The sequence below is a fragment of the Hakea prostrata genome, chromosome 10 (genome assembly GCF_041222555.1).
Source record: "Hakea prostrata isolate BN-2017 chromosome 10, UWA_Hpros_2, whole genome shotgun sequence".
Lineage (NCBI taxonomy): Eukaryota > Viridiplantae > Streptophyta > Magnoliopsida > Proteales > Proteaceae > Hakea > Hakea prostrata.
In genome coordinates this window covers 49,267,709-49,293,892 of record NC_142609.1, presented here as the reverse complement: position 1 = coordinate 49,293,892, position 26,184 = coordinate 49,267,709, and the positions used below count along the sequence as shown (strand labels likewise).

The 26,184-nt window shown below is 40.1% G+C and overlaps 1 protein-coding gene across 2 annotated transcripts in view; it reads right to left on the bottom strand.

Moving 5' to 3' along the window:
• GSL10 (glucan synthase-like 10) overlaps positions 1–25,938 on the bottom strand; it is a 126,135-nt gene extending 100,197 nt beyond the window's left edge. For both annotated transcript variants that reach the window (XM_089136988.1, XM_089136990.1), the window contains exons 1-4: positions 25,644–25,938; positions 25,031–25,234; positions 16,009–16,106; positions 5,554–5,717 (exon numbers count right to left, since the gene is read on the bottom strand). In XM_089136988.1, the coding sequence (XP_088993114.1) occupies positions 5,554–5,717; positions 16,009–16,106; positions 25,031–25,232 (464 nt within the window). In that variant the 5' untranslated portion in view covers positions 25,233–25,234; positions 25,644–25,938. The remainder of the gene's footprint in view (positions 1–5,553; positions 5,718–16,008; positions 16,107–25,030; positions 25,235–25,643) is intronic.
• Positions 25,939–26,184: the final 246 nt, after the last annotated feature.

Genomic DNA, 26,184 nt, shown 5'->3' with positions numbered 1-26,184 from the left:
TGAAGAATACGTAAGTGATCAATACATAGCAACTCTTTCTTTTATCAAGGCTTCTACCATCTAAAATGTTTCCATAAATAACTGAAATCACTTTTATTGATCTTTATCTTCAATATTTGAAAACCCAGAAAGTTACTCTGTCAAACCCTAATAAATGAACGTACAAAATCCTCAAATTGTACCTGACTAAACCCAAGTATTGTAGACATTCCCTCATGTCCATCCCGGAGTACAAAAGTCTTTTAGATATCAAAGAAGAATCACATTACTAGTTCATTATTTTCCGAATCCTGCAAAGTGATTTAGCCACAGCGGAATGTATATTTTGTTCACTTTACTCAATCACATGAAAATTTGACACAGTTATGGATATATAAAGTATGATGGGTACTAATCCAAAATTCCAAAACAAAGGAACTAGAAAAACTAGCAGCAGACTTCAGATGACCATTGGAGAAGTGGTGAGAAAGGACATGCATAGCTTAGACCTTGTATTAAGTATGGCCTCAACTAGGGCTAATTGAAAGGCAAGGATCCATGTAGTCAAGGCTTCTTCTACTACTTCATCTTCGTCTTCTTTAAGTGCCACGTCAAACCCCAAGGTTCAACCCTGAACCGGAGGTGGAGCCAAGCAAGAGTACAATAGAGTGATGTAACCAAGATACACAACCATAGGGCAGCCCATAATTTGAGTCCAAATAGCATGTGGCACCAAGGGCTGGTGATGTGAAGTGTGAACACAAAGACCACCCTAGCCAAAACCCCAAGTGGGGTCCCCAAGATGACTCCAAGAAGCCACCCTAACCTGGCCGAACCCCTATTTGGGGGTCTTTTAGGCATTTGCCCCCCCCCCTTTAATTCCGGAATTAATTTCAAAATATTCCAGAATTTTCTTTGAGTTTAAATACCTAAGTTGAGTTGAGTTGAGCTGAGCTGGATTGGTTTAGGGAAAAAAAAAAAAATTTTAATTCAAAGTTGTTTGGTTGAGTCCTAGGTTATCTTAACCGTGTGTTTATTTAAGTTTAACTTAAAGTCTAATTATAAGCATGTGTCTTTTAGTGGATTCCAAATCAAGGGTTGAGGTCTTTAAGTAACTAGATTCCAATTCAAGAGTTTTTGTCAAGTGGTGGGATTCCCACCTATAAGAGTAGGCTATAAATAGCCAAGCATCCTATGTGATTTTCCAGTTTTCATGATTAATAAAATTGTTAAGAGTTTTGAGATCAAGGTTTCCTAGCTGATGGGATCCTGGTTGAGTAGAATTGTTCAAGTTCAAGCTTCTTCTTCTCCATTCCAGCAATTTACAAGCAATCATCAAGCAACCAACAATCATTTACAGCATTCAAGTAAAAGAAGCCCCCGCCACCATTCCCTACCTCCTCTCTCTCTCGCCCCAACCTCCTCCCTTGCAACTGTAGGCCCCTCCCCTCCCCTTTCTCCCCTGCAATAGCAGCAGACCCCACCACCTGTTGAACCCTTAACCCCCAACCGAGGTCCAAAGTTCCGCCACAAATAGGTGTATGGTTGGGTCAAGCTAGATGGGAAACATTTGGTTGGACTTGGACAATATTAATTGCCCGAGTAGGGGTTCAATTTCATATTCGGGGTGGGCCATGGGCCTAATTGAGTTAAGGTCAGTTGGGTTATGAACTTTGCAAGCTAGGATGGGCCTATGGGCATCGCGAGATTTTGAGGTTTTTGCTATATATCACCAAGTTAACCGAATTTTTAATAATTTGCCTATATTTTGAGGTTTTTCGGTGATATATCTCCGATTTAATGCAAATATCATTTCGCCCCCTAATATCATTTCGCCCTTCACTGAACCAGCAAAACTTCCTACCATGCCCCCAATCCCTTTAGCCTCCTTTCCCTCCCCTTAGCATCGCACCTAGCCTAGTATCTAGTTCTATAGTTACTTCCACAATTCAACCAAGTTTCCTTGGTCTGGAAAATCCTGCACTTCATCTTCTTCCTTTGAAAATTCTGCAGATTTTGATTTTCTAAAATCTGATTCTGCTTTAAGTTTTGTCCACATTATAAACTCCAGATCAAGCAAAATTCAATTCTGAAGTTGCAGAGCAGCAATAAAACCAGTTCTGAAAACTGCAAAATAGTAAGCCAATTTCCTCTTCCTACCCTAACTGAGATTCCCTCCCAACCCTAGTTGGCATTTTAGTTAAAATTCCAGATCTGAAGTCTGAACTACTGTTACAGCAGGGTTTCCTAGAGCTACAGCCTACCCTAAGCACCTTGAATCGACCCTCCTCTTTGTTGGAATTCCTGGGGAGCCCTTAGATTTAGGAAAATTACTAAAATACCCTTAGCCCTAGATCTGGGTTTCTATCAGCGGGACATATCACTCTGAGGGGTATTTTGGTCATTTGATCAACCCTCCTTGAGGCCAGAGTGGTCTAGTTAGATTCTCTATTATCTTAGGAGTTGGAATCTACTTTTTGTTTCTCAATTGATTCAGTAGTTAAGAGTCGTGATACGTCTAGGAGTCCCAGTGGGAATTCCATCCTCAATTGGATTCCTTGTTTGAGTAGGAAGTTTACTTGGGCAAGTCTCTTGTTAGTAGTTATAATTAGAATTCCTCTTCTAGTACCTTAAGTAGAGTTAAAGTTTAAGAAGGAATTATATTTCAAATTGAATTCCTTGTTCAGTCCTAATTAGTCTTTTGTTTGTCAAGTCCTAGTTAAATTGAATTCCCTTTGTAACAAATCAGATTGCAAATTATAGAATAAAGCTTGCATTGAAGGAAGAGATGAAGTTGTGGGGTTCCAACTTCCAAGAAGGAGCTCCCACGGCTGTGAGCTTCAAGTTTCCTGCAAATTTCCACATTACTTTTCTTTTCCAACGCCTGCAGCACCTCTACTTAGTGATCTTCAGTTGTTTCAAGTAACAGCAGTTCAACAAGCAAACACACCAACCCCTTTCCCAGTCCCTCCCACTTCGCCTCATTCTTCTTCTTCTTCTTCTCTATGGCACCCTAGTAAACTCCCAAAGCCCTAAAAATCTGGAACTCCCAATCCCCACCTCCAAACCCTATGAGCCCTTTTGAGGACAACCTAATGAGGGAAAGAATAGAGACGAAAGAAGGATAAAGAAGATAGAGGAAAGAAGGGGAAGTCCGAGAAGAATTAGACTTGAAGAAGGGGTAGAAGGAGAAGAACACCGTAAGAAGAAGAAAAGGAGGAGGGGGCTACAAATGCACAATGTTAAAGCTTCAATTCATCTCTTTTTTCCCTTCAAAAGTCTTCTTTCTATTGCAAACTTTAAGCTTGGCTAAAGCTTTTACAAGAAATAGAAACTTAGTAGAATGAAAACAGAAACTAATATCCTAGTAACTAGAAATAATAGAATCTATGGAAGTAGAAACTAATTAAAATTAGACACTACCAAAATAGAAACTATACTAAGGTCCTAAATATCCCAAGAATAAAATATTTATATAACATGATATTAGGCCCCACAAAATCCTCTATGGATATTCCCATTTCCCAATACGCCAAATAATAGACTGTAACACTCTTCGCATGAACAGTATGCTGGCCTCCCTTCTTCATGTTTTGTCCCATTGTAGCAGTCCAGGTTGGTTGGTTATAATTATGGAGTAAGGGGAGCTTCTAGTTGGACCAGCTGGCTGGTTTGAGGTAGCCTTCAATGCTGGTTCGAATTGGTTCCTTCCTGGTTGTCCTTCACAATCTCTCCCACCCCAAGTAGCCTTCGACTTTGATAACCCCAGCCTTGTCCCCTAAACCCTAGAAAACTCATTCCCCCTAGACTCCATCAAAACCCTAACCCTAGTATTGAATCTGAACTTATAGGTTCAGCCCAATCCTTCATCATAAACCCCTGGCCAAACCTACTCATCACTTCTTGTAATCCTCATTATCCCTGGAAACCCTAAAACTGGCAGAGAACCCTCAATTCCAAACCCTAGACATGCAGGATCAGATTTGAAACTGAAATTCACAGAATCACATTTGATTCTCTAGCATCCTAGCATTACAAACAGCCTGTGACAGAACCCCATTACCTTCCTCCTAGAGCCTTAACAGACTCCACGCCCTAGCAACCCTAGCCACAGGGTTCAAAGGTCCAAACCCCCTAGCCATAGGGTATTATAGATCAGATCAAGCTGCTGTCCACAACAGAATAATTATCACAGAATTTTTGAAACCTAATTCAGCTTAGAACCCTAAACCGTAGGGTGTATCGGAGAGAATGCTTAGCTGCTGTTTTCAACAGTTAACTGAACTCAGACCTAAAACTACATAGTTAAAACATTAATTTGCTGCTGGTTCTCTAAAATAGAATCCTGAAAACTGGCCCTTGACCTGGGGTTACATCAATGGGACAAAGGAAATTTTCAGCGACGCAGTGAAATGTGTAGAAATCAGAAAGAACACCAATGGTGAAACCACTCTTCTGGACTGCCACTGACACTTAAAGCAAAAGCTAGGAGAGTGAATGGGATTAGACACCCTAGTAGTCCAAGCCATAGACAATGGATGCTAGGCGCTTGACTATTCTATTATTTTTTTGGGGACATAATTCTTGATAAAATTCAATTCTTTTTATCCCCCAGAATAACATTTTGTTGCATAAACCAAGGGGAATGATGATTTTAGGTTTTAGCTAGTGTAAAACTAAGTAGGTTTACCTTTTAGGTTACAAAAAATATCCCCCACCCTCCCCAACCCGAAACAAAATAATGCTTCTCTTCTCTTTTATTTTTTGGTACATCTCCTCCTTTTTTTTTCTTTTTTTTTTTTTTTTTTTTCCCTTTTTTTTTTTTAATTCCAGACTTCCAGTAATACTCCTCTCATCTTCTTTTATCCTCTGTTATCCATATTTGATAATCCTTCCAAGTTTGTCTCTTTAAAATAGTCATAATTCCCTTCTCATCGTAAGACCTAGCTACAAACTACACAACCCACGTCCCCTTTGCATAGTCTGGAATATTTATGAGATACGCCATTATCCTCAAATTATTGGCCAACGTGAATTTGGGTGGAACCAAAGTGAATCCAAATAGGGTTGCTTGAACCCAGGATCCTTTTGCTAACTTCAATGAACTAACAGAATTGAAACTCTTGTCAGGGACTCACAGACCCCAACATTTGCAAAAAGATACCATTCATGATGAATTGCTTATAAATCCCCATCAAAATCAACCATCCTGACTAACTTCAGCCTTAGAAGGAAACCAGTTTATAGTTTCCTCTAACCTTAAGAAACCAAAGAATAAATAGAGCTGATTGGAAGGCAACGATCCATGTAATAGACCCCATTTAATTGGGATAAGGCTTTTTGTTGACGTTATTGTATTAGAGAGCCAAAGAACAAGCTATCTAGAAGTATTCCCAAATAATGACAGGAGAAGGTGGGGCAAACTACCTTAAAAAAAGTAGACTGAGGAAAAGGACAAAGAAACAATAGGAAACACATGTCGAACAAAATAGAGGGTGGCAGACAGAAGCTATCAAGTTCTACCATCACTTCCAATAAAGAAAAGTGGATTAGTCTTCCAGAGTAGAGACATACACTTTAAGGTTGCCACTGAAAACACCTGATTCCCTTAATTTCATTTCATCCTCTCGCAACTCATCTACTTTATTCTTCTCTCTAAATTGCTTGTAGAATTCACGTAAACGAGCGATGTCCTGACTCCTATCTATGCTTCCGACCTCTCTCTTTGCAAGTTTTTGCTGAAATTTGCTCAAAACACCAGACAGAGCATTAGTTCAATATGATATTACAATGAAAATGTCTCAAAAACAACCAAGATCATGAGAAGTATCAAATCTTAAATATACAAGATTAAGTAAAAGAAAAGAAGGAAGAAGTGGGATAAAATATCCATGCCTACATCACCTGCATAACAGAAAATTACAACACTATATTGATAAGTTCCAGATTATATGGTATACACTGTGGTGCAGTTCAAAAGAACGGGGAGACCAACAGAAAACCAAGCCATCAAATTCAATGAATAACAGAATAGCATACTTAATATTGAGTGCCCAACGTAAAGAATCAATTCTATAAAAGCCTAAAAATCTTATATAGAATTAAGTAGTTAATTTCTATTCATAGTGTTACCTTTTGTTCGTAGAAATTCTTCCTACCATAAATAGGGGAATACACCTCCTCTAAAAATTGAGTTATTGAGAAATTGCGATTTCCCCACTATGAATGAGTAGTACTGTCTTGGGACTAAGGTGATGCTCCTCTTGCACTGTTGTGCTGAAGCCATTTTTGCAGATTTTGGAGGTACTATTTCAAGATCATATTGACTCATATCCCCTTCCTCCTTTCCTTATCCTCTACTTTCCTCTTATTCTCTGTTCATTCATTCCATCTTATACATCAAAGATTATTATTCTGCTTTGATCTTCAAAATACAGTTACATCCCTATAGTCCTGTTTTCCTCAGTTTTAGGACAGGTTTTGAAGATGATATAAAATCTAGCCAGCCCAATGGCCCCAATCAACTACACATTTTGCTGGCAGTACACAACAAACTTGTGCTGACCTGCAGCATCACCCTTTGATTTTATTCTTCTTCTTTTTTTAATTACTGCTGTGTTGCTGTTTTCAGTTTGCAACTGATTGCTACTATCTAGTTGCATTTCGTCCCCCTTATTGCCATTACCCTGTCATGTTTTGATTTGATTCTATTTGATCCTTTATTTCTATTGTTTAGGTCATAACAACTGCTCAGCCTTATTCCAGTTAAATGGACTACATGAATACCTGTTGTCAATCAGCTCTATTCAAGGTTATATGATGCAAGTACAAATGTTCAAATGGCTGAAAGGGTCAATTGGGCCTTAGTTTACTTTATTTTGACCTATGGGTGGTTTCTATAGACATTACACTTTAGGTTTCTTACTTTTGGATTTACTGATGTAAGGGTCCTAATTTATCAGCCCATAAAGTTGGGGTAATGCTAGTACACAGGATTAGTAGTTAAATTCAGTATCTAAGTCAGTGTTTGAGTTAGACTAGGATACCTTATAACTAGAATCCTGTTTTAGTTTAATTTATTTTATTGAGCCTAGTAGAGTAACTAATAATATTTTGTAATGTCAAAATTAGGAATTTTAGGTGATCGATATAGAGATGATCAGACTAATGAATATGATTTTTATTATAAGAGTTATGGTGATGTTGAGACATGCATACATGACTGTTATCCCAATTGTGATCTCTTCTTCTCTTTTCATCCCCCCACGGATATCTTCTATCATTCAAGCTACTGTTCAAGAATATCTTCAACGACAGTAAATTGAATCTCCCCCAACCATTCAAGCTGCTGATCAAGAATAGCTTCGATAGTAAGATGAATTTTCCCCGACCCAAATTCTTTTTCTTCTAATCTTCAAACCCATTACCGAGTAACCCTTTCTCTTTCTAACCTATCTCCAGTTCAAATACAATTAAGATCCATTGGAAATACATCCCCTCTTCTTGGGGTGAAATTGGAAATCCAACCCACAGCCTATACATATGATTCCCTTCCTCCAATCAAGATTACATGTCAAATTACATTCCATGATCCAAGTTTTTAACCCCCTTTCTTGATTTTTTGTACTCCTCAAAAATCCAAAAGTCAAATTTTATCAATCTAACCATTAGAACTATCCCAAACTTTTAAGGATCATCCTGACATACCATTACCTAAGTTCCCTCCAACTTTCACCCTCATCCAACCACTATAACCTGGTTCTTCTGTAACCCGATAAATTACCACAAACCCTAAAAACCTAAAACACTATCCTTATGAATTGAGATACTGAAAGACTAGCCACTAGTCCATCCTATTCAATCTATGGCTTCATCTTCATACCTGATACAGAGCCTGAGCTATACATGCCTACTCTCACAGTCTCACCACTTTTTCTAAGGTCATTTTAGACCTGCCCTTGGCTCTTTCAGTTCATTCAATCTGAATCCAATATTTCTCTTTATTGGAACATGTCACCTAGAAAGCCACCTTTGAGCCATGCCACTTCAAATGACTTTCTCATAGCTAATCATGTATGGGATCTACTCCCCTTTCAAGATTTGCCACTCATCCATCTCCACATCCTCACTCCACTAGGACCACCATACAGAGTTTTCTAACTCTAACATATTATTTATTAGTAGCTGATTCTCCGTAAATATCAAAATTCTATATATCACATGCTAGTTTGTTCCCTAGACCTAAACATAATAATTTCTTTCCTCAGTTGCTACTTTGATATCCACTAGCTAATCTATGAATACGGTTAATGTGAAGCTGTTAAACAACCCAGTTTTGTTCGGTCTTGTATGCTTCAGGTAAAAACCATAGCACGTACATTGAATTATAACAGTCTCAAAATCAAAACCACGACCATTTAATAAACAATTTCAGTTCAAAGCTCAAAATGTTTCTAAGGTTTCAGTCCCATGGTTGTATAGGGTCTTAGATGGATTCAGTCAATTGGTTTACGCTAAACAGTTTCAAATACCATTTACTTAGGCTCTCTTTGGCATGACTTATTCTTATGCTTATGATCTATTTATGAATAATCAATTATGACAATAGGTTACGGGTTATAAACAATAATGGTTTGGCTATTACTAAACATAATATAATATATAACCAGAAGGGAAGGAAAGAAAAAAAAAAAAAAAAGGGATTGATATAGTTGGGTAAATAATATATTATGCATTACCGGTTTGGCTTTGGGTGGGTTTTGGTTTACCCTGTAAATAAATCACCAGTTTGATTAGATTTTATTGGTTTATACCCTTAATAAATTATAAAGAAGAAGATAGGAACAAGGTGGAGGTTGGAGAGAGAAAAACGCAAAGTTCTATCCTACTTTTAGTTAATTTTACCATTTTACCCCTATTTAAGAAGCAATTCTTACATACTCATTAATGGCACCTGCATAAACAAAAGTGTGATAATCATAAGCAGCCTTTGTTCTAGTTATGAATTTATACTTAAATTAATTTTCTTAAATGAGAAATAGGGGTCGTGATCATACAAAGACATCTATTTATGTTTTAATATGTCAAATAATCATAAAGTCAAACTATACTACAGAAAGCCTTATTTATACCAATTTCCTCTCCAAGGAGTTTCTAAAAGGGAAATGAGCAGCCCATACAGCACGCCCCATACATTCAAAGACATTGAAAAGGATTTTCTTCAATATTCCCCAACTTATTGCAATTTTTAACACAAATATTGATAAACAGTTTCTTTACTACTGAGTTACTTCTTCCATGGTGGCGGACTAGTGGATTACTAGTAATGTCAGCTTTTAAAACAGCTTAGACAGTCTGGTTATAGTTAGCCTTCTTTCAATTAGATCGGTACAAGACTGTTGGGTTAAAAAGATGCAAACTAGACTGATCCAATTAAATAAAAAGCAAATTGCAGTGACACCCCACAACATAAAAGATGTAAACCAGACTGACCCAATTAAATAAAGAGCAAATTGCAGCAAGACTCCATAGCAGAACCTCTAACTCGCTGACATCCCGTTTTATGTTTCATAAGCACAGGCACCTCAGAGTCGGACTTGCAGTGGACACATTAGTACACCATTACTGATTTCCGTTAAACCATCATTTATCTTTTTCTAATTCCAAAAATACCCTCAAATGGATAGAAGATTACCTTAATACCCTTGAACTTAAAGTTCAAGGAAAAAAAATACACCTACTTCAGAAATAGGGTTTCATCTTGCAACGATAGGGTCCGTTGCCTCCTTTCTTGCTAGTTTTTGCTGGAATGTTACTCCAATGGATCACCAATGGAATCAATAAAACCTGGGTGGCGACAATTTCACAGGGCTTTGTAGGGAGTCCTTGAACCCAAGGAAGGAGAAGAATGTCTGAACAGAGAAGGGACCACTCCATATGGAGTTCTACCAGCGCTGATGCTAGGGAAAGCGGTAGGACTAGTGACTCAACGTAGTTGGGGAGTGGGGAGAAGCCATAACTTGGCTAATCTCAGAGCTGTTGGGTCCCTTAGGCATCCTAATCAGAAGTCCTGGTGGTGACAGAGTTCTTACCATCAGATCGAGGATCTTATATCACCGGCATTTTCAATACAAGCGAACCGAATTCTATCCATCACCTCAATGGATCTCTGGTGGTGTAGGACCTTCCTCATATTCCTCCTACACCACCATGTCTCCATATTCAAGTCCTCTGACTATTCTGATGAATAGCACAGACATCGCATCGTGGGTGCGAAGGTTGATGTGCATAAAGCAGTCGCATACATGGCATCTGGATGGTTTTTTCTGGTTACGTTCTAAAAAACCATAGGCGTTATTTTCCCCCCCCCCCCCCCCCCCCCCACCTCCCGGGGGGTGGGGCCCCCCCCCCCCCCCCCCCCCCCCCCCCCACCCCTCCCCCCGCCCCGCCGCCCCCGCCTCTTCTTTCCTCCCTGCCCCCCCCCTCCCCCCCCCCCCCCCCCCCCGCCCCCCCCCCCCCCTGCGCCCCCCTCTCCCCCCCCCTGAGGAAGAGGGGAAGGGGTTTTTTTTTTTTCCTTTTTGTGGTGGGTTTTTTTTTTTTTCTTTTTTTTATTTTTTTGGGGCCCTTTTTTAATGGTTTTTGTTTAGTTTTTTAAGGAGTTAAGTTAGAGTTTGTATTCATATAAATTCTATTCCTTGTATATTCTACTTTCCACTTATTATAATAGGGCTTGGATCTGGATCTGCCATTCCCACTTGTATTTCTACTGGCATCGAGCCTTTCTTGGTTGTTCTTCTTTTTTTCTATTTCTTCAAACCCATTAACCCACGCGATTACCTTTTTCTCCAAACCCTTCGCGTTTTTTCTTGTTCTTCTCAACCTAATTCTGCAACCATCGTTTGGCAGATTTTTTCCTTTTCAAACCCATCGCACCGCTGCACTATTGTTTCGTTCCACCTCGATCGAGGGGGAGAACCACAACCTGCTGCTGCTTCTTGCGTTAGAATCACGGGAGACCACAACCTGCTGCTGCTTCTTGCGATTAGAATCCGTGGCTGAGCTGCTTCTTGCGTTAGTCCGTGTGGCTGCTGCTGCTGCTGCTTCGCTGGTTTGCTCGTTGCAAACCCTCACAAATCCATCGCAACCAATTTCTTTCTCTGCACTCAGTGGGCTCCCAGGGGGCCCCATCGCCTTCACCTTTACTTCCGATTCTGATCACGCCTCTCCATCGAACCGGTAACCCTTTCTATATCCCGTCTCCCTTGTTGCTGGCCCTTCCCCATTGGCCATATTTGTTCCCTAATTCTCTTTGGCCGAACCGTTTGGTTTTTTCCATTCCCAACCAAATTTAGATCATATTTTAAACCAAATTTACCAACCAAACCAAACCATTACATATTTGGCTGACCATTTATTATATTTTTCTTCTAATCTACTATTCTGTTAGCGGGGGGGGGTTTATCATATCTTGTTTGGGTTTGCATTTGCCGTTTGTTTTTTTCCGTGTGCTCTTTTTTCAACATGGCACTTCTGTACTCTGCTCCCCCGCCCCGCTTACCCTTTTCATCCTCTTTCGGTGATTTGTGGCTTTTTGTTTGGTCCGTCCGCTTCTTACTTTCTGGGGACTTGTTGTCATTCGGCCCCTTCCCTTCTCCCGCTTTCCCGGTGATCTCGTGCTCTCTTTTTGTCTTTCTCTTGTTCCTGATTCCATTTGCCCTGGATATCTTTCTGATCGCTGCCCTCGGGCTCTCCTTGGCTTGGGGTGTGCCTTTTGCTCGCTTCTGAGACTCCCGCTCTCCCCTTTATCTGGTTGCTCTCTTTGGCGGTTGGATCTTTGGGTTTCCCCCCTTCCTGTGTGCCTTTGCCTTGTGTTCGTTTGCTTCTTGCGTTTGCGTGTCGTCTCCCTCTTGTCGTTCTCCCTTTCCTCCTGCGTCTTTGCTCTTGTTCGTGTGGGTCTCTTAGCCATGCTTCTACTCCTTTTTGGAGAAATCGCTTTCAGTCTGTTCGCACTAAATCTGATCCGGCTAAGGTGATTGTCAGTGTGAGCACCTCACAAACCCTATCATACTGAGGAAATTGTTGACTCCATGGGAAGCCTGCTGATTTTGGCACGTCGCTCTTCTCCGCTTTCCCGCCCCTCGGTTTGGTCTCTCCGGTTCTTCTTTGCCTTTCCCTCTTCTCCCGTCCCTCTCCCTGCTTCCTCTACTTCCCCTCCTCCTTGCTCTCTCTTTTCAGCTTCCAGTTTCTTCGTTCTACTCCTTGGATTTTGTCCGAGCCCGATCATTGCTTTATCCTCTTTTTCTTCTTGCTCCCTTCGGGTTTCTTCGTGCTCCTTTCTTCCTTCTGGGGCCTTCCTTCTCCATCCCTGTCTTTGTCTGTTTTCTGTTCCCTCTTTCTCTCTCTTGCTCTCTATCGCCGTCTTCCTGCTTATTGTGTCATTTTTCCCATCTTTTGTGTCTTTCGGTCCGTCGGGATTCGTTCTACATGGACTTTATTTGCTCGCCGATTGAAGATCTACTTCTCTCTCCGACTACATCTTCTAATCGTCCATTCGGTTTCACCTTCATCGTGGCCCTGGCTGGTCCCCCCTCTGGCTCTTGTTTTCCGTTTGTTTCTTCTTGTATGGGTTTTTTTTGTGGCTCGCTTTTTCGGCCTCTTCTCTTTTTCCTTCTCTTCTATGTTTCCTTTTTGTTTTCTCGTGTGTGGGTCCCCCCGCGTGTGTCTTCCCCTGTCTTTGTTCTTTTATTGATTGTCCTCTCGTTCTCTGGTTTATCTTTTCTGTTTTCCGATGTTTTCTGTTTTCATTTTTACTCTTCTGCCCCGTGGTCCTTCGCGTGCTGCCGGTTTTGTGTTTTCGTATCTCTCCCTCGCTTCTCCTTTCTTGTCGCTGCCCTGGTGGCCGAAAGGAAAATCCATCTCTTGAGATAGCCCGTTCTATTATGATTGCTATGAATGTACCCGACCGATCGGTGATGCTATTCTCACTGCTTCTACCTTATGAATAGGATGCCCAGTAGGATACTTGGTTTTAAATGTCCTAATGAGATTCTTCAAGGAGCCTCTTCTTTGTTATTTCTCCAAAGGTTTTTGGATGCGTGTGTTATGCCGAATCACAGCCCACCACCGGTAAGTTGGCTCCCCGCAGCCTACGCTGCATATTTTGGGGTATTCTGCTACTCGGAAAGGGTACAAATGTTATCATCCTCCCTCCAAGAAAACCATTGTATCCATGGATGTACTTTTCTGAGTTTTGCCCTTACTATACACCTCTCCGGGGGAGAGTCCTGAGGAGAGGTGTTCTTTCCGACTCTAGATCTTCCTTTCACACACCAACACAACTTAAGAGTCCCGGAAGAGTTTCCCGACCGGGGGGAGACTTCGGCCGTATACTGAGGACTCTAATCCTCCCCTTCAATTTCGAACCATGTGAAGAACCTAGCCAAGGGGAGACCACTCTGTGAGACACCTTTGGGGTCTTTCAAACCAGTTGACCAAAATAAAGAGGTGCACTTATCGGAGGAAGAAATACACCGGCTAAGCGGTGGAGAAAGGGGATACGTTACCACTTCGGTCTCCTGCTCCGAATCGATTCTCCGAGGTATCTTCTTCGATCTTCCTATTGCTTTAGAAAGGGTCGATCTTGTACTCAACATCCCATAGCTAAATATGTTTCTTATAACTCTTTGTCCGACTCCTACCGTGCTTTTATATCCTCTCCGTCATCCGTATCTGTTCCTAAAGTTGGCGGAAGCCTATGCGATAAGAGATGGAAGGAAGCTATGGTAGAGGAAATGCAGCAATGAAGAAAAATGACACTTGGGAGCTGGTTACACTTCCTCCGGAAAAAACCAGGGCTGCAAATGGGTATTTGTGGTTAAACAAATATGGATGGATCTCACGTTGAAAGCTAGACTAGTTGCGGGGTTTACCCGACCTATGGGATTGATTATCGAGACCTTTGCCCCGGTTGCAAACTATCTCGGTTCCGTTGTCCGTGCGTGAACAAACACTGGAACTTGCACCAACTAGCGTAAGAATGCCTTCTTACATGGGGAGTTAGCAGAAGAGGTCTATATGGAAATCCCACTGGTTTTTCCGATGCAATCTGCGGGAAAGTCCGTCGGTTGAAGAGGTCAATATTGGGTTAAACGTCTCCTAGATCTGGTTTGGACGCCTTCGAAGGCAATGACTTCTATTGGGTACAAGCAAAGCAATGCTGATCATACACTATTTGTCAAGAAGTCAAGTACTAACATCACACTTCTCATTGTCTATGTAGACGATATTGTCATCCAGGGAATGATGGTGAAGAAATTCAAAAGTTGAAGGACTATCTTGGCAAAGAGTTTGAAATTAAAGATCTAGGGAAGTTACGATTTCCTAGGGATTGAGGTGGCTCGTCAATAAAGGTATATTCCTATCCCAGAAGTATGTCCTAGATCTATTATCGGTGGGAATGTTGGGGTGTAAAGTAGTTGATACCCCTATTGAAGCTGGAGCTAAACTTAAAGAAAAAGAGGGAGAACCAGGACAAAGGAAGATACCAAAGGCTGGTAGGGAAGCTTATCTACTTGTCTCACACCGGCCGACATTGCTTATGCTGTAGGTATAGTGAGTCAATTCATGCATGATCCATATTTAGCTCATATGAAGGTCATTATCGAATACTACGATTTGAAGGGAACTCCTGGAAAAGGAATACTTTTGTCACCCACCGATAATCTAAAGTGAAGCATCCGAGCGGGGGCTGGATCTCCAGACGAAAAGTCAATTTCAGGTTCTGTCCTTTATTGGAGGAAATCTAGTTACTTGGAGAAGTAAGAAGCAGAATGTGGTAGCTTTATCTAGTCTTGAAGCTGAATATGGGCTATGGTTCGTGGGTTTGTGAGCTCTATGGTTGAAAGGCTTCTGCAAGATATTGGGTCCAAGTTCCAAACCCCTGATGTTATATTGTGACAACAAGGCTGCTATTAGTATTGCTAATAATCCGGCAACATGATCGAACTAAGCCTTGAATTGCGGTTTTTTGTCAAGGAAGTTGGAACAAGGGCTTATCGCATGCCTTTTGTAAGATCGAAGACCAATTAGCGTGTTTTCACTGGGATTGGGAGTTTCCTTCCTATTGTAGGCGTTAGGCATGAGTAATATCTTGCCTCAACTTGAGGGGAGTGTTGGAATCTATTAGGAGTCTAATAAGAGTTTGTATAGGAGTTAAGTTAGAGTTTGTATTCATATAGAATTCTATTCCTTGTAATATTCTACTTTCCACTTAATTATAAATAAAGGGCTTGAGATCATGGATCAATAAGCCATTCTGCCAAACATTGTATTTCTACAATGGGCCCAGCGAATTAAGGATGCTATCTTGGGATCTCTTTGCTATATGCTCTTAAATAAATGGTTTCATCTTTGGCACCATGACCAGCACATTAATTAAACGGTCAGCCGGTTTCAGTTTAAACAGTTCATTTTGGTTCAGTGAAGGGTTTCGGTTTGATTTGACACCCCAAGATTGATGTTTCCTCGCAGCTAAGGCGCTAAGTTGCTAACTGTATCTGAATGCTAGTGTTTGCAACTTTCTGTTTAACTGAACTAACAACTCCAGAACTCCTCAGTCCTAGTCTAGCCATTGGCTCAACTCTCACTTTTGAGGAATCATTCCATGTCTTCAGTTGGCCCATCAACCCAAAAAGGAATAGATCAGCATCCTGGTTTTGAGTCAAATTCTTATTCCAGAACAAGGACTATATCAACTTTCAATTCAGTACTGCATTTTTTTATTCGTCCAAAAAAATGACTTAGTTTTGACCTAATTCCTATTGCCATGGTTGCCTTGAGGGTTTGACTTTCAAAACATGATTGTAATGTTTTAGTAGGCTTTCCAATGATTCTAATTTTTTAGAAACATGATAATTTTAGGTTTCTAAATAGTGCAAAAATTATCCACAAGTTCATTCAATATAGTATATAGTGCAAGTGTCCATGTGGGTCAAAACTATTATTACTCAACAACCAGAAACAAAGATATACCTTGATAACAGACATCAAACCAGTCTTGAACTGTAGCACACCTCTACCTTCACTATTGGGATCCAAGTTCTGTGCTAATGAATAAGCATGCTCGCATACTGCATCATATTAAAACAGGATATCAGAAGAATACCACAACTGCACCCATGTAATAGAAATTAAGGCGAATGAGGTCAAACTAAGAGTGGTTAAGTGAGGTACAGCCATAAAGGTAAAGCAAGCCACTAGCTGTTCCTAGAAGCAAAATTTAGCACCATAAATTACCCTTAAACTGAAAACATTTATAATTACTAACCAGAATTACTGTGAGCATCCACTGTTTTTAGTTTATTCCCACCATTTCAGTTACACTAAAAGTAGCTGTAAAACAGATATCTCCATAAATGAATATACTTATGAGCAACTGAGGGGCCAAGATGAGGTTATAATAACATTATGTCCATACCTCCTGAGAACAAGACATAAGACAGGAAGAAGAATTTCAGCATATAGAATAACTAGTAAAAGGGCGAATAAAGTGCCTAAGGCTTCTGCACAACCAGAGTCTGGGGGCATTTTTCCTATGCAACCACAACTCACAAGTCACACTTATAGTGTCTAATTCCATATTTTCTTATACTTGTAGGCTTGTTTCATCATTTTGGAGAGGAATTGTTTAAACTGAGGTACTCGTAGCGCACTATGCCAGTATAAGAATACCAAAACGAAAACCCTAACCTCTTGGGCCCTCACAAATAGGGCAGCACACAAAAGCTAGTAAATCATCTTATACACTGACATTTCCCTATCATGAAAAACACAAGAAAATAAAAAATAAAAAAAATTATGTGATATCATTTCCACAGTAAACCTTTGGCTGCACAATCTGTCGATTTATCAGGTTAAACAGCCACCAAATTAACAGATATAGAACTCCATTGTTTCTACACCGCATATCAAAAACAGCTAGTAGATGTTCCCCTGCTAGGCTCACCATCCATCACGCAACATTTGCAGGATCTTTCTAATGCAAAAGTCAATCTAAGACCACGAAGGTTGACACAGCATGATGAATACAATAAAGAACAAAATTAAATAACCGGAACACTTTTTTTTACGGCTTCTATTACATGTGAAGGAGAACATAATGAACAACGAAGAATAGAGGAACATAGAAGAAAGGGAGAGGGAGGTTAGGATCAGCTCACTCAGCCCTCACCCACAGTTTCTGCATCCCACAGCTTCAACTATGACTCTTTTCTCCTTAATCTCTGTCCTTCTCAGCTCAGCCGTCTCTCTTATTTATAATAATCCAATCACAAAGCAACAACCAGTCCCAATCTAATTAAGAAACTAAATCAATCAATACTAGGGAGGTTCCAATTCATAAACCTATAATATCTCACTTCCCCCCTCCCCGCACCCCAAAAAAAACATAAATCTAGTGGCCATACATCAAAATATAAATTTCTATTTTACAGAACAAGATTAATATTGTAAAACTGAAATTAGAAAATCAAAGACTACTTTAATAAATATAAATATGGAAATCAAACTATGGCAGCACTAAATAAAAGCTTTCTCCGCTTATGGGCCGACAAGATCTTCTAAAGAGCATGCCTGGAGAAGGCATATATGAGCTGTGGCACTGTTCATATGATCACTGTTGCCTTCTTTTTCTTCATAATTTGGTCTGTATCACTTCCTCCTCAATATTCCAACAAGCCAAATCCATCACCAATCAGAAGTTCCAATCCAGTTTAGGAGCTCTAAGGTCTGCTTAGACAGATCCTCTCTTCAGATTGGTCCAAGGAAATCCCCAACAAATGAGCTGTCCCATGTTAGCATGAAATACACAATTACCCAGAGGCCCCTGTTCCCTGGCAAGCAATAGCAACCATTTACGTTCAACAGAATCACTTGTATTCTCCCCATCTTCCTGTACTGGATTAGGTATGATGTAGATAACATGGAGAAGTGGAGAACATGAGGTTATAAGAGGGTATGTGGTGAGGTAAGTGATGCAGATCCAAAGACCTGCTGCATCTTCAAGAAGGGACCCAAATAGGGCTTTTCGGGCTGCTGCCCAGCACTTGTAGTTGTACTAGTAAGGAAATATTCCCATACTGTAGTTTTTTTCCGGTTATGTTGATTTTCAGTCAAGCAGTGGCAAAAACAAGTACTTCTACCCAACTTTGAAACGGGAAAATAGCTGTCCCATCAGTCCTTGCTTCAGTTTTTTATTTTTATTTTGTTCAGCTTTTTAATTATGTTTTAAACTCAGTTTATGGACTTCCACACATGAAAGAGGACCAGAGTTGTTTTTTACTAGGATTTATTAAGTGCTCTTTTCTGTTAGGAATGTAATTTTGGCCAAATGAGCCTTTAGACTCCTTTGAGGGAAGCGTATGAGGGATAGAGTTCAGTTTATGTGATTCTTTTCTGCTTGAGTTTCTTGTTCCCCAATGGAAGGTATTAATGGAGCTTAAAGTCCAGGACTGTCTGGAAAGCGGAGTTTGAAATCCAACCCTGCATCCTAACTAGGTGGATAACAATCTTGGCAATTAAAGTCAAAAAACCTGGGTTAGCTTGTGGTTTCGCCTGCAATCTCCATTAGCATTATTATAGTACAGGCCCATCCACACCTTCTTTCCCTCTTTTTTCTGTTTTTCAAGTCCAAGAAGCCAAGTGAATCCCTTTTCCATCAAGATTCAAGAAACTTAGCAACTCCATAACTGACCCTCAGTTTAGTATAAAATCTAAACCACAGCCTCCCCCCAGAAGCAATTAAATTTGATTTAATTTCACCCCATTCCATCCAGCCAATCTCAAGATACAAATATCTTCTTGAAATTCTGTACTACTTCAAAGCCTAAAATCAAGAACAAGGGTTTAGGGAAATTAAACCCATTTACACCTCCTAGCTTGGAGGATCATGCACCCTAGGTCATTAAACTCATTACCTGCCCCTCCAAATATCAGCCGATTCTGACACCTACAAACCCCAGTTCTCCATCATCAAGAAAATTCACCCCATATATCTAAAACCCTCCCATTGAGACTCTGTTACAGCTTTGATTGATCCAAAAATAGCACAGCCAATATAAACCACCAAATGTTTCATGCTTGAAGTTTCAGACTTACAGGTATGCCTGGGAACTCGCTTTTTGGAAATCTTTGTTCACCACATAGGCCCCATGACTGCAATTCCAAAAAGCACTTTCTTTTAAATGAAATGGTTGGCTTTGATCCAGATCTTGTTTATCTGGTGTTCTGAGGCTACATCAATAAGATACTGAGGTTCCTTTGAAGTAATTGTTTCCTAGGTTGTATCAATCTATAATGTAAAGAATTTCCAGATAGCAGTGCACCAAACATGGACTGTAGTGGTAGGATTTGCACTGCAGTAACAGGAGCCTCGTGCACTTGGTTGCCCCCCCCCCTTTTTTTGATACATACATAAGAAGATGGTTAGGGTTAGGTTAGTCAAGCGGGTAGAGGAGCTCTTTGAGAATCTTCAAGTTGTATCTCTTCTGAGAAAAGACCTCAGGGACAACCAGATATAGACCTCAAATAGCAGTGGTCATCTTACCTAGTCCCTTTTATTTCCTTACGATAACCTCCCCAAACTCCCATCATACTTAAGACTTCTTCTGTGGTTTCAACATAATATATTTGGACTTTGAAATTTCTTAATTATCAAGAGAATTTTTAAACGGTGACATTTAAAGCATTTTATCTTACTACGTTGCTTTGAACGTTAAATTGAGCTGTGTGCTTTTCTGTTTCTCTAGGTATTACTAAAGCTACCACTAAGAATTTGGCTGTGGCCAAATTCAACATCAATTCCAGATCTGCTACAACAGATAATCCTTCTGCTAGAGTTTAAGATTACCTTATTGAAGCTTCAAACCAGATCCAGGCAAAAGAGCAGGTGGATATAGGAATAGAAAGAGGGAAAAAAGTAAGGCAACAAAAAGAAAAAGAACTAAAGCATCGCCCAATTTTGAATTTCCCAGAATGGGCATGAAGGCCACGCCCTGGAAACAGTCCCTATAAATAAGTGGAAGTTGCATACATTTGCCTTCCTCATACCCTGCTCAAAGTGGGAACCTTATACACTGAGTAAAGCCTTTACCTAGAAAGGACATGTTCTTGTCCAAATTCGACACTTGCCTTGGATGCTTTAGCCACAATTAGGAGTAAGGCACTGGGAAACCAACACGGCATGCCTCAGCATCACACAACTATGCACTACTTGTTAATTGGGTTAGCAGCTTTATTTCTTTGTTATTTTGATTTCCTCGTCAACTTATGTAATATAAATTAAGAATTGAATTAGGCCTTTTCCTTTCAGTCTATTGAGTCTATTTTTGAGTTCATATACAAGAATGTCCGCATGGAAAGTTTCTGCTATACCTGCTATTTTCATTCACCACTGAAAAAGGAATCTGTGTGCGTGATCAAGAAAGAGAGGATTGGAACCAACATGGCAAAACCCTGTGGCACAAACCCATATCTTGTGTTGTTGCTCTCCTATTATTGCTGGTTATCTTACTATTCATATTTTTAGAGCCATTGACAAGTGAACTTTTAGTTTTCTAAACTAAAACTCTAGATTCTAGACATTCGTATACAAGAGTATGCATTTTTATTTTATTTTTTAAGATTAAGCAAACATACAATTAGAGCAGAGTTTGAGATTTGAATAAAATGTTCAAGAACCCTAAAATAGAACTCAACTCAAATTTGATATCATTCTGGTTATATCTGTCTATTACGACGCTACCACCATTAGAGCTGATCTATAGGTCACCCATAACTGAAATCAAATCTTCTATTGACTCCTCGACTAGGCTACTGATTTAAGGTGTATTCATGTATGAAATCAGCAAACCAACTGCAATCTTCAAACCCTAACTTCAGTAACTAAATTTTCAGTTTTACCCCTGTTCCTATTGTCGTTAGGAGTTGCAATTATTTAGAGTTGTAACTTCCTGATTCAGCTAAACCTTTCAGCAGTTATTCCCCTCCCTATTACTTACAGTTAACCTGAGTCCCACCACACCATATGATATTGTGTTACCTTGAATAAACCCCTTCTGAAACTCGGCTTTGTGGAATATCTTGTTTTAGCAACTGATTTGAACATTCAAACCAGTGGAAGATCAACTTCCTTCTACTCACCTCTTTGGTGGTAGGCAGTGGTGGCAACGGCTACTGCAGCGATCTTTTGTTTCATCCACCAAAGGTAGTCAACTTGCCCAGGCAAGCCTAACCAATAGAGCTTCTGGTTGCCTAGGTGTCACATAAGAATGACTAGCCCAAACGTAAGCCCATTCTTATTGACAGCTTTGTACAAAGTCCATACCAAAATATCACACTTATAGAGAAAGATCAGTGATAAACCAGAATCAGTAAGCATATGGCCCCTCAAAAATTGGACCCAACACAAGGTCCTAGTTGGTGCATCCAAGAAGTGGCCGAACCCCATAAAGGGTGTTTTGGTCATTTCCCCACCTCCTTTGGGCTCCAAAGTGATCCAGAATAATTTTAGGATTTACTCTTCATTTTTCATTTGGTCAGCTGGTTAGAGTCCTTGTCTGAGTAGGAATCTTTAGTTGGAATCTAATCTCAAGTAGGATTCCTGGTTAAAGTTTATCTCTTATTTGCAAGTTGTATTCGTTTAGGAACTCTTACTTAAGAGTCCTTTTCTAGTTTAGAAAGTTAAGTCTAGTCATATTAGGGAATTCTAATCCAAATGGGATTCCCTAAATTGAGTCCAAGTAGGTTTCCTAAGTTGAATTCAAGTTGGTTTTCTTTTGTTGGGTCCTAGGTATATTCCATGAATACAACAAGGCTATAAATAGCAACAAAACAGACTTGATTATTGAATAAAGAATACAGAATTGAAGGAAGACTTCAGTGGAGTTGTGGGTTCCAAGGAAGTCAGCCCATGGCTGCTATTGTTTACCGTTCTCTTCAAATTCCAGCTTCATCTCCTTCATCAGCCTACGGCAGCCTGGAGACCTTCAATCTACAGCAACCATCAAGAGATCCTTCACCCCCAACCCCCTCTACCCCAATCCCTTCCCAAACCCTTGCGCAAGTATCCCTCCCCTCCTTATTTGCAGAAGAAGCAGCAGCACTTATTCCCAACCCCAAACCCTCGTATTCTCCTCCCCCCTTCATCTCATTTCCCTCCCATCAGGATCACATGATTCCCTCCCATCAGGATCACATGATTCCCCTCCCATCAGGATCACATGACTCCCCTCCACCATCACTCCATTATCATCACAGCCCCTTTCCTTTATTAGTTTAGTAGAACCCTGCAACTCATCTTCTTCCCTTAAACCTTAGAAAACCTAAAACATCCAAACCCAAATCCAACCCCTTTTTGAACTTCACACCCCAAGATTTCTACCTACGCTCGATCCAAACCCTAACCCTAGCCTAGAAACCCTAGAAATTACAAAACCCTAAATTCCTTTAGACCCTAGTTGAGGAAAAATGCTGCGATTAAGAAACCTGTTGAAACAGAATTGCTACTTCAATTTTCAGACCCAATTCCAGCTTGCTGAACCCTAGAACTTCTCCCCATTTAACCCTAGACTTCCTACTCATAACCCCAAGGTTTGGAAGTCCAACAAGATCAACCGCAGGTCATACCCAGTTAGTTACAGCTGCTGTCCACATCAGAAAACCAGCTTACAGAATTCTCAACCCTAATTCAGCTTAGAACCCCAAGCCGCACTGTGTATTGGAGTGGACTTAGCTGCTGTCCTTCAAGAGTTGCAGAATTCAGACCTAAAACAGTAAGATTAACCCAAAATACTGCTGGTTCTATTAGAGAGGATCCTGAAGACCGGCCTAATATTCCTGGGTTACATCAATCAGCCTACATAGTACATATTTCATAAATAGGAGGACCATACATCCCTATAACTGGAAAAAAGTATCCTCAATCTTCATTTGGTGTGAGCTCAAGTTCTGTCTCTAGTAATTTAATGGCAGGAACTTTTACATGCTATGGCTTATCGGGAAAATTAGCTAGTCAAAATTAGACCCAACATAGTAGGCAGACACCTATTCACCAAGACCGCAACCTGGAAACCTAGGTGCGCATAGTTCAATCTCGCGTATGCAAGGCTCACCTGGACGCCTACTCATGCTTAGTTTTTAGGCACCACCTAGACCCCGTTGAAAAAAATGCCTCTACCTCACCCTCGTCAGCTAGGTAATGCCCATTGACAACTATGTTATAAGATTTGACAAGATTCTTTACTTCCTGAATATTCTGAATCAATTTGATTAGCCTTAATCAAACTTTGTAGTTTGTGGAGTGACAAAAGCACAAAAACCAATATTGAGGCACTTCCCTGCAGTAAGGTTTATCAAACATCCAGCATCCTAACTTCTGTATGCTTCACCGAACTTTTACATACCCAACACAGCAAAATGCACAAGATCACCCCCATACAGTTGCAGTTAAAAGGATTGTCAGCCAAAAAATTACTGAAACACAGTCACCTTACCCAAAATAAAAATAAAAAATTAAATGTTCCCTCCCCTAGTCATGATATCATGTGCATTTGACAAAGTCTACTCATATACAAACACAGTGTGTAAATATGGAACATTACCGTATAAAAGCAAAACAGTTCTCTTGGAAATACACTATATCCTTGAATTGCATGGCTGTGATGACATTGTCAATTGGAGGCCGACAACCAGCTTTCAGACCCTCAAGCATGATTCTAAGTTCCAACTAACCACATAACTGAAGTGCACTGACAATAATAGAGAAAAATTAAGCAAAAACCTGATTAACTAACTTTCCAGTTGCCATGCCTTCATTTAGACTAGACTACACTACCTACACTACCTTCCTCGGTTCCCTTGCTTTCATTAGATTATAATGCCTTTAACGTTTAGTCTAGAATCCCTTCAAAGAGGCTGTTTCCTAAATCAAACCCACGACCACTAGATCAGAATAGAGCAAACTTATGGTTCCATCAAGACCCACTCAATTTGACAGCACAGTCGAAGAGAATATTCTTGAACTTCTAGACTCCAGTTGAAGGGTTTCCTAGCAAATGTAACTATTGCACTAGACCACAAATGGAGACTCTCAATCATCTGTTTACTCAAAGCAACCTGCAACCTTTCCATTGGAACAAAGGGAGCAGTATCTTTGGGTTTAGTCTCATAAGTAAAGAAGGCATTTGCAGCAACTTTTTTAGAATATTATCTTCCAATAAATCAGGTTGGCCATCTGATCTGCTCCATTCCCCTTTTAACACATGGGATGGGTAGTATGGGAAGAACGAAAAAATATACGCTATGAAGGGAAATCCCAAAATAGCGAGAGATTAACTGTACCAAATAAACAGGAAAGAAAGAAATAAACACCTAAACTCTCATACAGCTTTCGAAGAAAAATAGAGAGAGATTAACTGTGCCAAATAAAGATGATAGAAAGAAATAAACACCTAAACTCTCATACAGCTTCTAATTCTTCGAATGATTTTTTACCACACGAAACTAACTTGTCATTTTGACTCCAATTGATGCAATTTAAATGGGACAAGATAGAAAAATCTAAATTTATTATTTAACTTAGAACTTCCTGCCGACTCAAATTTTTTAAATAGTCGTAACTTTCCAAAAACACCGAAAAGCCTAGACATATTGGTTTTGTATCACTAATGAACAAACAAGCTTTCAAACAGCACTCTAAATCACATCAAATGAACAAAGCTTTGACCATCAAAATATCAACACAAGGGTTAGTGAGAGAAATAGTACATACTAATGACTTCAACATCTTTTTAATAGAAACGCTCTTGTATTGGGCCATCAATTTGTTGGAATTAAAAATAGTTCACGTACTAAGTGTTTATCACATTTGCCATTCTACTGAAAGTAACGCAAAAGACATTCGATCGTAACTATAAGCTAAAAACTGCACGGAAAGAATGGCTTTTTTTTTCCTATGGTTTTTGGTGGGGTTGGGGTCGTGTAAGATCTCAATACTCACGTATTCTGGATACATTGGGGTCTTCATCTTGAATCTCGTCAGCAGCTCTTAAAATAGCATCAATATTTCTACTATTTGTAAGAGAAGACGGTACATTTCCAGCAATCCCAGCAGCAGGTTGGTCCAATGCGTCTGCCCCAGTACGTTCCATCCTCAGCGCGGCACGGACCAACCGCTCCCAAAGATCTTCCACTCGCGCCATTTCTGGAGGAAAAAATAACAATAAGAAATTCAGCAGACAAAATCTTAACCTAGAATTGGACAAGTTTTAGCTTGGAATCTGCGGACAGAAGAATCATAGTAATTTGTGGAACAGACTCTCTGAAACCAAACACTCAAAGAAACTACCACGACAACACGCCACCCCCAAACAAAAAGAAAAACGAGACAAATGCATCACTTAAACTTAGGGACTATCGTGACAACCAGGTATAAAGCACTTCGTGAACCAAACAGAAAACTAAAATATTTGAAGTATTAGAACCATCGAAAGAACATAAAAACGCAAAGTACAGAAAATAGAGAAAGACAAGTAAAATGATGATAAAACTCCACGGTAGAGAAATGGAAATGATACAGAACGAATCACATCAAAACTTAATAGATTGCTCACCTAATTATGCTTAACTCCTCCACGAATCAGAGAAAGAAATCAACCATTTGAAGCAAGTTCTACAGTAGAAATCTAGCCGGAAGATAAAGGACTGCAGAAGAGAAGCTTCTCTTCTTCCCTTCCCTTTCTCTCTCTCTCTCTCTCTTATAGCGCTGAACCAGTCGCGAAGAACTCTCTGTCAACCTTGGTACAGTAGCGAAGAACTTAACACGGAAACCATGCCCGCCGGATCGTGGCGACTGGCGAGGCTCGACAGAGATATGTTGCGAAGCTGAACGGATCCGATGTGGAAATATGTTACATATATATACACCAGTATTAGTAAATGAATAAAATGGTCGGAAAGAAATATCAAAGTTGACTTGACAACCTCCTATTGTCGGTCTCACACGGTAATGAAACCGCCTCGTCCGGTTGCAAAGATGACCAAGAAACTAATATGACGAAGCAAAGCCGTGATTTTTCAAAGAACTTTCTCCATTGTAATCCCATAAAATTCGTTATAGTGGAAAGAATTTTAGGAGGTCCATTTTTTAGATGG